This window comes from Camelina sativa, chromosome 20 (assembly GCF_000633955.1).
Source record: "Camelina sativa cultivar DH55 chromosome 20, Cs, whole genome shotgun sequence".
Taxonomy (NCBI): domain Eukaryota; kingdom Viridiplantae; phylum Streptophyta; class Magnoliopsida; order Brassicales; family Brassicaceae; genus Camelina; species Camelina sativa.
In genome coordinates, this window is record NC_025704.1 from 15,598,592 (window position 1) to 15,616,296 (window position 17,705).

The 17,705-nt window shown below is 36.5% G+C and overlaps 2 protein-coding genes and 1 long non-coding RNA gene across 4 annotated transcripts; all 3 read left to right on the forward strand.

Annotated features, from left to right (window-relative positions):
* LOC109131195 (uncharacterized mitochondrial protein AtMg00810-like) lies at positions 1,151–10,223 on the forward strand. The gene is made up of 3 exons (XM_019241882.1): positions 1,151–1,703; positions 9,593–9,694; positions 10,042–10,223. The coding sequence occupies exons 1-3, from the start codon at positions 1,151–1,153 to the stop codon at positions 10,221–10,223; spliced, it is 837 nt and encodes a 278-aa protein (XP_019097427.1).
* LOC104770927 lies at positions 14,294–14,997 on the forward strand. 2 transcript variants are annotated; one of them, XR_764673.2, is made up of 3 exons: positions 14,294–14,589; positions 14,703–14,823; positions 14,943–14,959. It is a non-coding gene; the product is annotated as an uncharacterized LOC104770927 (long non-coding RNA). The 2 variants fall into 2 exon arrangements; XR_002036944.1 differs by having other exon boundaries at positions 14,295–14,589; positions 14,750–14,823; positions 14,943–14,997.
* LOC104770928 (putative F-box protein PP2-B12) lies at positions 15,811–16,966 on the forward strand. Its single transcript, XM_010495404.1, has 3 exons — positions 15,811–16,144; positions 16,324–16,442; positions 16,521–16,966. Exons 1-3 carry the CDS (start codon positions 15,890–15,892, stop codon positions 16,906–16,908), a joined length of 762 nt encoding a protein of 253 aa, XP_010493706.1. The 5' UTR covers positions 15,811–15,889; the 3' UTR covers positions 16,909–16,966.

Genomic DNA, 17,705 nt, shown 5'->3' on the forward strand with positions numbered 1-17,705 from the left:
GAGAAGCAGTACGCCACTCTACTTATTTGATCAACAGAATACCAACGAGAGCCCTTGAGAAGATGACTCCTTACAAATGTCTAAAGGAGAGAAAACCGAGTCTATCACACGTAAGAGTTTTTGGGTGTGTAGCATTCGCTAAGGTTGAGGCAACAAATCTTAAGAAGCTCGACGATAGATCAAAACCACTAGTTCACTTGGGGATTGAGCCAAGATCCAAGGCATACAGACTTTACAATCCGATAACGAAGAAGATAGTTGTGAGTCGCGGTGTGGTATTTGATGAGAAATCAAGTTGGAGCTGGAATAAGACACAAGAAGGACCAAGTAGGGATCCAGGAATGTTCTACATGAGATGGGGAGAAGTGATAGATGCAGGGGAAGGACCTGCAATAATCAACAATGATCAAACTCATGATCATGACGAAAACAGAGGTGATTGAGAACATCTTAATGAAGAACAAGAAGAACAAAACGATGATGATGAAGATTCTCTTAACGGAGGTAATGAGAACAATGAAAATCATCAAGAAGTACAACCTCAGCTAAGAAGATCGGGTAGACAAGTAAATCAACCATGTTATCTTGCTGATTACGTGCTTCAAGCTTCAGTAGAATGCGAGAGGCTTCTGTTGTCAATGAATGATGAACCAAGTTGTTACGAAGAAACATAGGGCTCATCAGAATGGAATCAAGTGTGCAAAGAAGAAATCGATTCAATTAACAAGAACAAGACATGGTTCTTAATCGATAAACCAAGTGGCATGAAAGTTATAGGTCTCAAATGGGTTTTCAAAATCAAGAAAAATGCAGATGGTACTATCAACAAGTACAAGGCGAGACTTGTGGCTAAGGGATACGTACAAGAATCTGGCATAGATTTTGATGAAGTATTTGCACCAGTTGCTCGATTAGAAACCATAAGACTGCTGATTGGACATGCAGCCTCACACGGATGGGAGATTCATCACTTGGACGTGAAGACAGCCTTTTTACACGAAGAGTTAAAGTAAGATGTCTATGTCGAGCAACCAGAAGGATTCAAAGTAAGAGGAGGGAACACAAGGTATACAAACTTTCAAAAAATTTGTATGGCCTAAAACAAGATCCTCGAGGTTGGAACACAAAACTAGATCAAATAATAAAGGGAATGAAGTTCCAAAAGTGTACTAAAGAAAGTGTAGTATATCGTCGTGAAGAGGGAGAGACTCTTCTTATAGTTGTTATCTATGTAGATGACTTGTTTGTGACAAGAAACACTCTCAAGGTCATAAATGATTTCAAGGCCGGAATGTCAACAAAATTTGAGATGTCTGATCTCGGAAAGCATACTTATTATCTCGGCATCGAAGTTCATCAAGGAGAAGATGGAATCAAAATTAAACAAGAAGGTTATGCAAAAAAGATACTAAGAGAAGCAGGTTTAGAATCGTGTAATCCAACCAAAGTACCAATGGAATTTGGACTTAAAGTTTCAAAAGCTGAAGATGAGGAAGAGATAGATCCTACACGCTACAGAAGGAATGTTGGATGCTTAAGATACTTGCTACACACAAGACCGGATTTGGCATTTGTTGTTGGAGTTGCTAGCAGGTATATGCAGAGCCCGCAGAAGTCACATGGAGTAATGATGAAGCACATACTACGATATCTAAAGGGAACAGTGGCATACGGCTTGAAATACAATCGAGGAGGATCAAAGAGTATCATTGGATATAGTGACAACAGTCACAACATTGATCCAGATGATTGGAGAAGCACCACGGGCCACATTTTTTGTCTCGGAACTACACCAATTACGTGGTGGTCGCAGAAACAGAGTACGGTTGCTGTAACGCCCCCGAACCGTCCTATGACCACGCAGGCCAATGGACAGCCACGGGACGCCACTATGGGAACTGCACCGAGGTGGTCCAGTTGAGGGACGGAAGCTGCAGACTTCCCAGCCGGTCCTCCCTAGCACAATTCCACCCGCAACCAAAACTACTTAGGCTTGGCAACCCTTGCGGCCTAGTGCGTTGTGTTGACCCGGACAGGGCCGAGTACCATTCGCAACTTGCCATGTTTTCCCCGAAAACCGAATATATTACTTTAATAATTTATTACATTGCAAATAAGTCATCAAAGCAATATACATAGATAGTCGGAAAATTTTACAGTAATCATTTAGGAAAATATAGGGTTTTACAAAAAACACAGAAAACCCTATCTGGTACTCTAATGTTTGCTCCAGCTCTAGACTCACTTAGGCTCCCTGCAAGACAAAATAATATCATGAGTAATCTAAGATTACACAGTGAGCCTGGGCACCCCTTTTTCCTAAACAGGATTCTACTTTCCCCATCCCGACTACCCCAGCAAGCAAAGAAAACAAGCAAGGCAAACTAGAAAGCAAGTAATCAAAGAAACACAACAGAAACAATAGCAGAAGCAATAAACAACAAACAAGCGAGAGAGGTTAGATCAACCCGACTCGACTCGGACGATCTAGACTCGCTACTTACGAAGAAAGACGACTAAAGGGAACAACGACTACTTGGACACTTTAGACTCTTAACTCTTACACGACTCGCAAAGATGACTAGAATAAAACAAGGGACACTTGAATACTCTAGACTCTTTCCTCCTATCAATCAAACAAATTAAGCATGCAAGCTAACCTCATCCAATTTTATGCAATAAAATTGCAAATAAACTTCACCATTTTAATCATGCATGCAATCGATTTTAAGCAAGAAATATTGCTAGTAAAATCCACTAAGTTTCAACATGCATACAATCCCCTTAACCAAATTTTAAGCAATCCGATTTACTTAAAATGCATCCAAATTCATCTCGCATGGTGATTCCTAGCTCAAATTCTATGTGCATTTAAACATGAATCTAGCATGAATCCTACCATATTTCGCATGCATCAAATTAAACTGATTCTAACATGAATCTAGTCTACATGCAACAAGCAAAAGGGAAACTTGCAAAGATCAAAAGATCAATGAAGCCCCTATATGCATTACCGCAGAACTCACCCTTACGCAACCGATGATGACCGGACTTAACTGCACCATGGATCAGACAATCTTCTTCTTCGCGTCAAACAGCATCCTGCTCTCATCCGCTTTCGTCCGTAACCACCGTCTCTTCTCGGCTCGCTCTTGACACAAACAGTGTCTCCTTCTCGGCTCACTTCGACGCAATCATCGTCTTGCTATCGTCTCTCTCTCGACGCAAGCAGCGTGTCGCTACGGTCTCCCTCTCGTTTCTCTCTTGGTTTTGAGAGAAATAAAAACTTTATGTGTTTGAGAGTTTTGAGAGGAATGAGAGTAAATGAGCAAATGAAGTCTCAAGCCCCCTATTTATAAGCTCGACCTCCCCTTCTTCTTTCCTTAGTGCGGTTTGACAAATGGCAATTTTTATGTTGCATGCGGCGCGTGCATGACACTCCCCAATCTCCAAGCAACATTTTCCTTGCAACACAAAATTCTCTCTGCATGCAAGCTAATTGGGCAACATCGTCCGACATATTCGGCGTTTCTCGGCATTTCATGGTCTCGCTTGGACACTCCTCTCGGTCATCGCTCGGACACTATCGGTCCTCTCGGCAATACTCAGATAGTTCTCTCGGTCTTCTCGGACAGTTCTCTTGATCCCTTCCGGACGTCTCACGATCTTCTCGGACATCTCTTGGTCCTTTCTCGGACTTCTTCCGGACGCCTCGGTCGGCTCTCGGACTACACTCGGACGTATCGGTCTGCTCTCAGACATCTATCGGACGTCTCGGACCGTACTCCTCGGACCACCTGGACATCTCTCGGACATCTCGGTCTTCTCTTGGACATCACTCGGACATCTCTCGGACGTCTTGGTCTTCTCTCGGTACTTAACCGTCTCTTCCGCGTATGCCATTTTCCACATAAACCGTTAACTTCCAATCGGTCTCAAGGTCTCAATCGCACATTCGGTCACTTCGGTCTTGGCTCGGCCATCCTCCGACTCGCGAATTTTTCCTCAGACTTCCTTCAGTCATTCTTCTTTATTCTACTTCCTCTTCCTTCCTAAGTCTTTTCCGTGCCATTTTCTCGAACTTTTATTTTGGGATTTTGGCCCTTAGTGAGGGTCACTACAGTTGCTCTGTCACCATGCGAAGCAGAACTTATGGCTGCGACGGAGGCAGATAAACAAGTTATTTGGCTTCAAGATTTGCTAAGTGAGATCACGGGAAGGAAGACTGAGCAAATCACCATCAAGATTGATAATAATCTGGCGATAGCACTCACCAAGAATCCAGTTTTTCACGGTAAGAGCAAGCACATCCATAAACGCTATCATTTCATACGAGAATGTATCGAGAGAGAGCTAGTGAAGCGGAGCATGTACCAGGAACGGAACAGAAGGCTGATATCTTGACAAAGGCTTTGGCAAGGATTAAGTTCAGTGAGATGAGAAGCTTGATAAGTCAGTTAAGGATATGATAGGCAAAAGGAAAATATCAAAGTCAAGAAGTATTAGGAAAAGAGAAGTTTTCCAATTACATGTAGGGTTAGATTAGTCGAGTTATGACTATAAATACCTTGATCGAGCTGTGATCAAAGGTATGAGCTTTGTGTTTAGTTTTGAGAGAGTTTCTAAACAGTAATAAAAGAAGAGTTGTTCTTTTTATCTAAGCTTAAGATTCTATAATATATGGGTAAAATTTCAAATTATATCAGTTTCATATATATATGATTACATATAAAAGTATATAACTCCCTCAAAATCCTTAGAACTTTATTCTTCTTGTTAGAATTGAGGAGAACAAAAATTATATGTAACTAGACATGTCAAAAAAAAATAACTACAAGAAAAAAAAAACACTATAATTACTAGTCATGGATAAATATAAATAGACAGTCTTGCTTAGAAACGGAGAAATAACTATATGTGAAGAGAAATTGCTAAATATTCAAAGATCTCAATAAAATTATTATACAAATCTTAATATAGATGAAGTTGTGAGATAAAAGTCCTATACCCTTAAAATTAGACATAACTGTGATTGCACATTTTTTTTCACACTCTATATTGTGTAGTATATACATTTTGTTAGTCTACATAAACACAACTAAATTAAAAACTCTTAAGACTAGCAAAATGAACCAAAAAATCCATAAGAGAAACACAAATTCAAAGCCAATAATGGTAGAGAAAACTTTCTCTTTCGGAGAATTAAAACTCTCTTGTGCCTACTAAATTGCAAAACAGTATGTTCAATAACTTGGGTAGCATTTCAGATCATATAATCGGTTATATAAATTAAAATATAATTTACTGTAGAAAATTATTTTAAAAGTATGTCTTTTTAATGTTTTTTAAAGGTAAATCTATACTATTTAAAGGGAAGCATTTTTAATAAGTAGACATAAATTAAGAGATTATTACATGAAATGCCACTGAAAACAGAATAAGGATATATAAATTGTATATCCAAACAGATATTAGATGTGATAAGTTTAGCAAAAAAAAATCGGAGCCAAACAAACTGATATTTAAGTGTATTATCCGATAATTGAGGTTTGCGTATAGGGATAACATAAAACTGAAAAAATAATTTAAGGAAAACAAAATTAATTTCTACTGAACACAAAAATAGGAACTACCATCTACACTATTAACAATGACAAGAGAATCTCCTAATCGGCACCAATATAATGTGATTTTGTAAAGGTAACCATATATGGATACAATTTTATTCTATGAATCTACCATAATCTTTAAATTAAAAAAACAATAATTAATTATATATTCCGCATATTTAGTACTTACCACAATAATAACAACTATAATGATATGTAATTCCCTAAATCTTTCATATCATAAACTGTGATTTTAAAAATTTAATCATATATAAAACCATTGATATATTAATCACAAAGTCAAAATTCCAAAATTTAAAGAATATTACCTAATATGCATATCAAGATTGTATAATAATCCATATATACTTCGAATAACTTTATGAGATTCCTATTTTGCTAAATTTATTAATTACGAATACGTTAATATCTAAAATTTATATACTCTCCAAAGTAGTTCTATTCAAATCATCGTAAATTTAGGAACTTACAAAATCTTTTGTTAAAGAATTTTATTCAGAAAATATATAGTTTCATTTGAATATATAGAAAATTAGGTGAATGAATCTCAAAGAATATTCTGAAACCGACGAACCTATCCTATAAATATATAAATCGTGTGAATTAGTGATCTATATCACTCTTAATTCACCAAGAACTATCACATATATCTCCAGAACCAAAATTATCTCACAATAGAGATTTAATATAAAAAATGAAGCACCAGCAACCAGCAGTAAAGTCGTCAAACATTTCAATACGTTTTCACGCGTTACAATAAAGATACTCCATATGTAGAAACAATACACTACACAGTTAGGAGAATCCTCTCTAAATTGTTCTTGATGATAAAATGTAAGTCTCTATATATGATAAATTATATAATCAATTCTATCTTTCTTATAACTTACTAACGTTATATGTTTTTATGTTGTTTGTTTACAGAGAACAAAAATGAATTTTGAAGTGAATAAGACAACTGAGTATAGCTTCTGAAGGTTACACTTATGCAGTATCTTATGAACCAACAAAAGAATTTTTATTTTTTTCATTATTCTTGTGATTTTAATTAGTTTTTGACTTTTTGTTCTTTGTGTTTAGTTTATAACTCATCCATCATCATCGTTTTTTTCCTTTTGTAGAGTTCATGGAACAAACTTTTCTATTTTGTTCTATTAAAAATTATAATTGTTTGTTAATTTTATATACTTATCATGTATGGGTCATGTAACTTAATTAGTGTCTATGGTAAGTCCTCTAAACATACAGATGAACAAAAAAATGTTTAATATATCAAATATGGGTACTTTCTTGAATCATCAGACTGTTTTCTATTTTTTTTTTTGGCATCATTAGAGATTAGGATTGATTGCTCAATCTTTTGGTAAAACACTCCTTATTATAACTTAATCATGTCATATGATATGTCTTTAGATCGATTTCTCTCTTTTATGTATAAATATGTAGGTCCCGTAATATGTATGATATAATTTTCTGTATATAGCAATCATAACTGTGGTAACAATATCTGAGATCTTGAAGAACAGTCGAGTGATGGACTCGCATCAGAAAAGAGTAAGTCAATTACTCAATTCTCTCTTCTTAATTACCATCAATCTTTATGTAAACCATTATCTTTCTTTTTTAAATCAAGAATTTGTTTCCTCTTTGGTGTTGAACAGTAGAGGTGTTCACATCAACCGTGTCAATGAAAATTAAACCAACGGAATGATGGTTTAATAGGTAAACGCAAGTTTTGTTATTGTAAGAGGAGAGGTTTCAATAACTGCATACTTTTACTGACATTCTTTTGGGTTTGAAATTGTTGTTTATTAAGATAATGGTTGGAAATTAAATCATACAAGTGACACCAAATACCAACGACAAGACTCTGGAGAATGGAAGCGGTTTCTAGAGACCGTAACAATGAAGAAGAAAAACGATTTCTCCTTTACTCTGTTTTTTTTTGTGACATATCAAATATGATACTCTTAAATATGATCGTAATTGTTTGTTTAGCTAAAAATATAATTCTTCACTTTTGCACCATTTAGCAAGTGTGTGTTTTGAATCTCTTACATATTCCCATATCATTTTTCTTTGGAAGAAAAATATTTTCTTATCTATTGGACAAAAATATACAATCTCAAATAGATAAATTTATATTATTAAAAGAAGCATTTTCTCTACTATTACATGTCCACTTTTTGGGAAAAAAATACAAAAAAGCATTTTGGTCAATACAAAAAAAAAAAAAATAGCACAACCATTACGAGGTAAGACTATCAATGTGGGTTTGTCACAATTTAGGTCATGAGATTAGGAATTTTAATCATTATGACAGATTTTATTCAATTTGATAGATAATTTTGAGAAAAATAAAGAAAATTTGTATAATGTCCACTAATTTGTAAAATTTAAATATTCAAACAAAAAGTACATGAAGTACGAATATCTCATCTAAATCTTCTACCTATTTCTTTATCTATTGGACTAAAATATACAATCTCGAATGGGTAAAGTATTATTAAAATTACTTTTATGAAATAGAATAAACATGATATATATGGAACATGACGGATTTTTTTCTGTCCTGATATAAACATTATATTTTTGTCTAACTTTTTTTTAATTGTAGTTATTTAGACTTTTCGTCTAAAAAAACATATATGATCATTCTTTTCGTCTAAAGAAACAAAACTATATCAAATACTATACTGATACGAGTCTGGATTATAAATTTTACTAATATTCGTTAAAAATATGTTTATAAACATTACCCCGCGCATACGTAATATATTGCAAACTGATAATAACCTTAATTTTTGAAATTAATCCCGCACGTATGTGCAGGTCCGAATCTAGTTAAATATTTACAAATCAACGCTTTTGATTATTTGATATATAAGTTTATAACCAAATAGCTAAATTAAAGCTTAATAAATATAATTAAAGAAGTAATTGTATCTAAGTAAATGTCATGTTTTAAGACTATCATTCATACCTATAAATAGAGTAAGGATATTCAATCGGAGAATAAAACACAAACTAAAAGCTTTTTTTCCTTCACCAAAAAAGAAAAATCAATTTAAAAGTTTAAAAACACATAAAATGGGAAAACTTAACATGTCTTTGGTGTTTCTTGTGGTGATCCTTGTTACGATGAGTAAACACATCCCATCATTTGCTGTAGAAGTGTAACACCCCGATCACCACCTCTTAGTGGACCCCATGTCCAATCTAAGTCCATTGGCCCACCTTACTTAATGGGCCTCACGTCCTTAATGGTGAATATGTTATCGGATGTTCTGTTTAATGGCTGGTTTGTTATGTTTTATTTGTGTTCGTATTCTTGATTTGCTTGTGTGTATAGCTCGTAGATGGGAGGATCGCTTCACTGGGTATTTTTGATAATACTCACGCATCTCATTGTGTTTGTGGTTCAGGTAATGAATGTGTAGCGTGGAATCATGGCGATAAGGAAGAGAATGATCTAGGGTCTCGGTTATGTGTTGTGGGTCTTGGTTATGTGTTATTTGTTGTGGAAACCTTGTTAGAAGCATGTTAGGATGATGGATTTAATTGGTTAGGATTGATATTGTATTTATATTAAATTGGAGTTGGTTTGGTTTGTCTTCCGCTGTGCATGTTGATTTGTTGTTGGTTTATTGTTTGGGTTGTAATTAAGTATTATGGGGTATTTAATTATATTATTATTAAAAAAAACAGGTCGAGTTGTTTCAGTTTGGTATCAGAGCCCTTACGGTTCTAAGATGGTTAAGTGGATGGTTTAGAGCGGCTTAGGAATTTAATTGGTTGAATTATCTTCCTATTGCTTGATGCATGATGATGTGTGATGAAATTGATTATGAGTATTTAGTCAATTTGTTGTGGTATGGAGTCCTAGTATCATCATCTTCGAGCCTTCAATGAGATTCCACGGTAAGTTGTTTTATGTGTTGTTAGTTGTGTATTGTTTTTAGCTTTTGTACGGGAGGTGCAGTTGGCTAATGACAAGTTGTTGGAAAGTGGTGGATCACGCCAGTATCGGGAAATACCGTTAGCGGTGACTTGTGAAAGTGGATGTATTGCAAATGGAGTTCGTTTGGATTTTTGACTTGTGTGTCATGTGGAAGGAATTTGCGCGGGACTTCAAAAATTGGAAAGTTTCTAAAAATGGAAAGTGTTTCGGGAGGTAGAAATTCTCCATTTTTGGAAAGGGTGCGGGGGGACATCCAAAGTGTTTGAGATGTTTAGAGTGAGCCCTGGGGGTGGCCATGACAGTGGTGATATTCTGGGAGAGATTATGGTGTTGGTAGGACATTGAGATGTTCTACGTGGATCACGGGGGCTGGTCCCGGTTGGAGAAATGCTTATAGACGTTATGACCGTTTGCTATATGGACGGGGGATCCTGAACAACTCATGAGAAGATGGGGGTTCTCCTGAGGGGACAGGGGGTTCCCTAGATACCCATAACTCGAAGGACTGCAGTCCTGAGGGTGGTAGAGGAGATGGGGGTTCTCCTGGTACCAAGATCTCGAGGGTGAGACCTGAGGGTGAGACGGTACTGCTCAAAGACGGAGGGTCTGAGACTGAGATCGGTATGGCTTGAAGATTGCGACCTAAGAGCGGATGAGTTGGGGGAAAAGGGTCAATAACGTGGGGATAAGCATTGTAACTGGATGTGGATTAAGGAGATTGATGGGGGTTCAATCTCAGATTTCCTATTGTAACCGGATGTGGATTTAGGAGATTGATGGGGGTTCAATTTCCAGTTTTCGGTTGAGACCAGATACGGATCTCGGGGTTGATGGGGGTTCAATCACGGGGGAGGAGTTTATGTGTGTTGACCGGGAGGTTCAGGTTTATGCTGGTCAGGTGGGGACCTGAGGGTGTGGCCGGTGTGCTTACTGGTGTTGCTGGAGGTCCAAACAGTGCTGTGAGTGTGGCAACAGGTTTTACTCAGTCCGAGATGACCGTATTGCGGATTTACTAACAATGTTGTTGGAGAGGATTTAATAAGATGATTAGTTCTTATTGAATCTTAATGTGGAATGGATTAAGGTATTATGCAATTCTGGAAATGGAAAATTTCTAAAAATATGAAGTTTCTAAATATGGTTAAGTGTTAAGGGAGTTAGATCTTTGTTATTTATGGAGAGTGCCGTTGCAAAAATAAAATAGAAAGTTCTAGAAAATGAAATTTTCCTTAAATAGGAAGTTCCAGAAAAGGAAAGTTTCTATAAATAGAAAGTTCTATGAATAGTTAGGACTTGTCTATTTTTGGAAAGGGGACGTGAAATGCCTGGAGTGGCGGGAATATTTAGAGGTTGACCTGAAGAGTGGTCATAGATGAGATAATCAGTTCTCATGGATTTTTGATTGGTGGTGTCACGGTGCTATGAGATATGCGGGTTCTAAAAACGGGAAGTTTTATGAATAGTTAAAGCTTACCTATTTATGGTAATTGCGGTTGCAAATAAATAGAAAGTTTTATGAATAGTTAGAACTTGTCTANGAAGAAGCTTTCCCATCAGAAAACACCATGATATCGTCAGCAAAACAGAGGTGGGTAAGGTTTAAGCTACGACAACGAGGATGATGCAATATCGGGTTTGTCAATATATATTTGATCCAGATGAGATAATCAGTTCTCATGGATTTTTGATTGGTGGTGTCACGGTGCTATGAGATATGCGGGTTCTAAAAACGGGAAGTTTTATGAATAGTTAAAGCTTACCTATTTATGGTAATTGCGGTTGCAAATAAATAGAAAGTTTTATGAATAGTTAGAACTTGTCTATTTTTGGAAAGGGCCTGTGTAAACACCAGAAAGGTTGAGAAGTTCTAGTGTGGGTCTTAAGAGTGGTCATGGGGTGGTGATATTCCGGTGAGGGAATATGGTGGTTGGAAGGACATTGTTATGTTTTACGCGAACCACGGGAGGTAGTTCTGGTCGGGAGATGCTTATAGACGTTAGGACTTGTTTGCTCATGAGGAGGTGATTAGTTCTCCTGAGGGGATGATTAGTTCCCCTGGAGATGATTAGTTCTTCTGAGGGGATGATTAGCATCATTAGATAGATAAAAATGGGATTAACAACTTTGTAGAAGAAATCAAATGCAAAAACTCAATAAAATCAAAGCTATCTGGATTACAAAGTCTCAAAACGTTTAGGTGGCTAGGTAAACCTTAAGGAAAAAAACAAAAACGAGATAAGAGATGTCTTGGGTAAAGACTTAACAAAATGTATATATAGTCAGACATGGAAAGCCCTAAAACACAAAACGACAAGGTAAAGAGTCAGTTTGGGAATCTCCTGAAGTGTGTAAAACGGAGCGTCTCCCTTCCTGACATTTGCGATCGAGTCGGTGTGCGTCCAGTGGCTCGATCGAGATGGCTCGAGTGAGGTCGAGTGATGAGCGTGGAGGCTGGCTCGAGTGAGGTGGCTCGAGTGATGGCGCGAAGGTCAGCTCGAACGGTGACTCAAAGGTTGGCTCGGACGGTGACTTGAAGGTCGGATCGAACGGATGGCTCGAAGGTCAGCTCGAACGGATGCGTTTCCGACGTCTCTTAGATACCTGAAATACTCCAAAATGCACAATGTATGCAAGGATGATGCAAAAACTACCTAAAATCCCATCCCAATACCCAAAATCGAGTTCTCACCTAGTCCTACTAGTCCGGATAACGTGAACTAGAACTACACAGGATCCTACTCTTGTCGGTTAAAACCTAACACTTTCTAGCAAGCTCAACTCGGAAAAGGCTTGACACTCAAGAATATAATTGTCTTGAAAGAACAATTGGTTAAGGGTGCGGGAACTGTTCCAAAGATGGGAATCAGCTACTTGGATTGACAAGGGTGGTAAAAAGGTGAAAGACAATCCAAGTATGTATATGGTATCCATGAGTTCAACTTCAATGCATAACAATATAATTGCAAGTTAGGATTAGGTTCAGATAGATAGGGAATGATATCAATTCAAAACATGCTTCAATCAAGACTAGAGTGCTATTTCAAGAATTCAAAGCCTGGTTCAGTCTTACATTTCAAGTTCAATCAACATGCATCCAATAACTAATAACAAGGGCCTTGATCCTATCCTATTGAATTCAGCATGCTACCAAGGTTACAATCATCATCAATCCCTGTGCTAAATGCAATAATCGTATATGAATAACACTAGACTCAATCCTAATATGCAAGTGCAAACTACATGAACACACTGTTTTTCTGGAAATTTTCGATTTTTTTCAAATTATTATGGTCTTTCTATGCAAATAGATGGATGCAGACTCAAACATGATATGATGCAAAATTTAAAATAAGAATCACAAAAAAACAACATCATATACATCATCTCAAACCCTCCCCAAACTTAAATTACACTGTCTCATGTGTAAGAAAACTTTGCAGGAGGATTTAAGAATCACAACACAAACAATGCATGAATGAAATGATATATACGAAGGAAAGGTAGGAATACCTCAGTAGTAGAAGAAAGAGTCGGAGCTCGCTCAAGGAGTCGGTGCGTGAAACTGACTCTGTCCCTCACCTTGTTCGGGATTCGCAGGAGTGACTTTAGCTGGTTGGTCTACTTGCTGCTCAACCGCTTGCGTGTCCCTCGCCTTGTTCGGCTGCTCGCACACTGCATGTCATCGACCCTGGACTCACCATGGTCTGATACCAACACAACTATCTCCATAGGCTGATAATCACATTGATGTTCGATCTGTTGCTCAACCCCGTAATTGGTGCAGTGATAATGTAGTGGGGGTTGTTGTAACAGTGAGTGTACTGGTTTAGTTCTCATACATGCTTGTAACGTCTAAACATCTTTTGCACTGTAATGAATGCTATCAAATGACAGAAAAAGCATTTTTAATTCCATACTTTCATGATTGGTCACACAAATTGATTACTCCTTATACTAGTGTTTGTTGTTTTTATTCTTCCTATCAATTTGGTTTTTTTTTTTGTTATTGAAGTCGAATCTTCGATTTGGAATATTGAAAAGAAGATAGACTTCTGCCTCTTCAGATTCGATTCAGACTTAGGACAACGTTGGTGTTGCTTCTGTTGCTTTTGGAACTTCTTACTATCATCTTCACCCTAACGATGCAACTCTCCTCTGGGATCGTCTTCCTGTACGCTTCTTTCTCTCTTCTCTTCTCTTCTCTGAGACTTGCTTTTTGTGTCTTGTTTTTGATCACTCGTTTTTGTAATCGAGAGGATTGATGAGCATAAGGGTACTTACTCCATTGTTCCTTTGCTTCTTGCTGGCCTTATTAGCATTTTATATTGGAGGTAACTCAAATTCCTTAAAACTCTCAACTGGTTTTTAATGATAACATATTGAAGTTAAGAGTAAGCTGACATGAGAGGCTGTTATATTACAGGTTTTTCGATGACATTAAACCATATGCTTTAGTACAGTTTGTTCATTGCATTGTCATTCCCTTGGATGGTTATTCTTTTACCTCCATTGTATACACATTCTACGTATTGGCTTTGGGCTGCAGGTTAGTGCTAAGGGTTTGTGTTGATATATATCTTCAGTTTGCTTTTGCAGTTATAGCTTTCTTACCTCTGGTTCTTATTCTAGATTCAGTTGTGGGATTAATCAGTTTTTGTAGCTCAATTGAAGAGTTGTAGTTAGACTGTTGAAAATTTTCTTGGGAGTTAACTCTTAGTTTGTTGTTTCCTTTCCTAGGTTGATATGTTTTCGATTTCACATACAAGATGTTACTCGTGGACTGGACCAGGGTCTAGGGGGAAGAATCTGATTATATCCAAGTGATGCTCCTTCAGTCACAGAAATTTAATTCTGGCATGGTTTGTGATTTTTTGTGTTCAGATTGATATCTTGAAATGATTGCAGAGAGAAGCATTCTCGGATTTGATGAAACTTAGAGATAAACAAGAGAAAGTGGAGCGGGTTTTATGAAACTTAGAGATCCATCTTCTGTTGCAGGTTTTTATTTCTATATTGGTTGTGTTCTTGCTTTTATTATATTCAGCATTCGTATTGTTTGGATATCTTTTGATGGCAAATATTAATGTTTTGATGGTATCTTTTGATGGCAGATATTAATGATTGGTTGTTTGTTGTTGTTATTCCTGTTGGTGCATAGGTACAATCATCTCTAACCTCGCAGATGTGGTTCTTTCGTCTCTCTACAACAACAAAGCCAAGAATGTGTTGCAGGTAAAAGACTCTTAACCGTCATTGTTTTAATATGTGAATTCCATTTTTGCAGTTTTTCATACCATCGAGCAGACTGCAGAGTATTCTAAATTGATGTTGGTTATTTGCTTGAGCTACAGGCTGTGAGGAACATTGGCTTTGTTGCTGAACTAGTGATGAGTGGAACGCCCATTGACGGCAAAAAGCTTGAAGCTTTGTTCACATCTGATGCATGGTTTGGTTCATTGCAATGGTTTTGGTCATTTGCTCTGTATCTCTACACATTGTTTAGTGATTTTGAGATTGAATCACATAAATTTTGACACTATTATAAACTTTTTGTTTTTGGGTTTCTTTGGTAAACATTGAATTTGAGTATTTCTTTTTAAGAACCCCCAAATTTAACAATCTTCAATGGACCCATCATATATTAAAGTTTTTTAAGAAGTTCTTAATTTCATTTTTTTCAAAATTAAGAATAAGATATGTTTTAAGATACTTTGTTTAAATTCTTTGATGGCAATGCCCTTAGATGGCTATATTCTTCGTTCCTTTATTTTTGTTTTGGTTACAACACAAATTCACCCAAAAAAAAAAAAGACTATTCAAATTTTAGAAAAAACATATAAACATGAGAAAAGTTAACATTCGTATAGTTAATATCTACAAATCAACTCTTTTGGGTCAATACGTCCCAACATTTTCCATAGACATAAGTGAATCAAAAACAATATAGGATTAATATGTTGTCACGATTAGCCCAAAGTGTGAAGTAGATATACTACCTCAAGTTTTATGAAATGGAACCGTCTCGGATTTTTTCTGAAAGGACCTTGCGAAAGAATAATATATATATATATATATATATATATATATATATATATATATCATGATAGGCTTACCAAATATATAGCTAATAGATTTAAAATACATTGCAAGTAAACCCAAATACAGTATTTGAAAAATAGAAATGAAAAACGATACGTTTACCTTTTTCTCAGGTGATCGAGAGGCATAAATAAATAGCCATTAAGTTTCTGTCTAAAACGATTATTCCAACATCACCATTAAGTTTCTGTCTAAAACAATGGGGATGAATTTTCTTGATTTACCGGAAGAATGCATCGCCGTTGTGATATCTTTCACCAGCCCCTATGACATTTGCCGTCTCTCTGCTGTCTCTAAATTACTTCGCTCGATAGCCGACTCGGACGCCGCTTGGGAGAGGTTTCTTCCCTCATATTCTCGTATGTATATCAATAATACTTTATCTAGTTTTTCGAACAAGAAGCTCTTCCTTTGCTTATGTGAATCTCCTCTTCTCATCGGCGATGGAAGAATGGTAATTCACATTATAATCTGTTCTCTTTTGTTTGTCAACAATATGCCTTCTGTGTTTTTATTTCCTTTATATACTGATTCTAGAGACTGATTGTTTAAGAAGAATGTGATGTGGATGAATGATGCACTCAATCAGTTGAACAAAATTTCTAAAGTTTTCTTTGAAATCTATATATGTAGAGCTTTTGGATGGAAAAGAGAAGCGGGAAGAAATGTTGGATGTTGTCTGCAAGGAAACTAGAAATTACTTGGGTTGATAGTCGTGAATTCTGGATATGGATGTCGACTCCGGACTCAAGGTTTAATTAGTTTCATCTCCATTTTTTGCTTCTTTTCATCTAAATCTCTTGGTGTTGATTATGATTAGTTTATAACAGGTTTAAGGAAGTTGCGGGGCTTCTAGCGGTGTGTTGGTTTGAAATCCGAGGCAAGATAAGCACATCCCTTCTTTCCAAAGCTACCATTTATGGTGCTTACCTTGTTTTCAAAGAACAAGAAATGAGAGCCTTTGGATTTGAGTCTCTACCTTTGGATGTAAGCTTTCGATCCACAAGAACCGACGTTTATAACGATAGAAGAGTGCTTCTTGAGTCAGGAATGCAAGAGTCTAGAGAGGATGGGTGGTTGGAGATTGAACTCGGTGAATATTATGTTGGTTTTAATGAGGAGGATCTCGAAATGAGTGTCTCGGAGACAAGAGAAGGTGGTTGGAAAGGTGGAATCATCGTTCAAGGGATCGAGATTAGGCCAAAAGAAGTGTTGTGATTCAGTAACTCCCTTTGCAAGTGAAATGTAGTTTGTTGTTTAATATAAAGATAGCAAATGTATACAATGCATACATCTACATTCGTCTTCTCATATCACTGTAATAATCATGCATAGTCATAGATGATGCATGATATTGGAATATATATATACCGGAAACGGATACACGAAAGTGTTGATCAAGTTATCAAGCCATTTGTATTTCTTTTTTTATTTGTCATGAATTTTCTGTGAATATAATCGGTTAATAAAGTATACCGGAAAAAAAGGCAACACTAAGGGAGGAAGTCGAATATGCAAGGTCAAAAACAAATTTGTTGATGTAAGGAATCGACAATATAAATAATACGAATATTATTGGGGATAAATCAGAGCTAGTCCTTTTATTAACGAAGCAAGAGTTTACAGAAAATGACAATTAAAGTGCTAAGTGCAGTTAATACGAGAATAATTGCTCGTTTATCTCTGATTGCCAAGATTTCGGATCTTGTGCATGATAGTAACATCTGGTATTTATAGTGGGTCGTTGACCTAGGGTCTCTTCTGCAAATAATGATTTTGCCTTTGCGGTCAGATGGGTTGATTTTATGACTTGAAGCCCTAAAATCTAAAGGATCTTCTGTTTGGGCCTCACCAAATGTTGGGGCAAAGCCCATATCCAACAAAATTACTATTATTAATTATGGAAATCATCCCATAGTGTGACGCGATTCTAATTCCAAGATTAATTGTACCTTCTTCTCACTCACACCACTCAAGAACCGAAGTTAAGATCCAATCCACCAGGCCACCACAGT

Coding starts and splice junctions, on each gene's coding strand:
- LOC109131195 (XM_019241882.1), top strand. CDS start 1,151: ATGAAGTTCCAAAAGTGTACTAAAGAAAGTGTAGTATATCGTCGTGAA. Junction 1,704..9,592: donor CAATCGAGGAGGATCAAAGA/GTATCATTGGAT, acceptor TATTGTTTTTAG/CTTTTGTACGGGAGGTGCAG. Junction 9,695..10,041: donor GGTGACTTGTGAAAGTGGAT/GTATTGCAAATG, acceptor ACTCATGAGAAG/ATGGGGGTTCTCCTGAGGGG.
- LOC104770928 (XM_010495404.1), top strand. CDS start 15,890: ATGGGGATGAATTTTCTTGATTTACCGGAAGAATGCATCGCCGTTGTG. Junction 16,145..16,323: donor TCATCGGCGATGGAAGAATG/GTAATTCACATT, acceptor CTATATATGTAG/AGCTTTTGGATGGAAAAGAG. Junction 16,443..16,520: donor ATGTCGACTCCGGACTCAAG/GTTTAATTAGTT, acceptor AGTTTATAACAG/GTTTAAGGAAGTTGCGGGGC.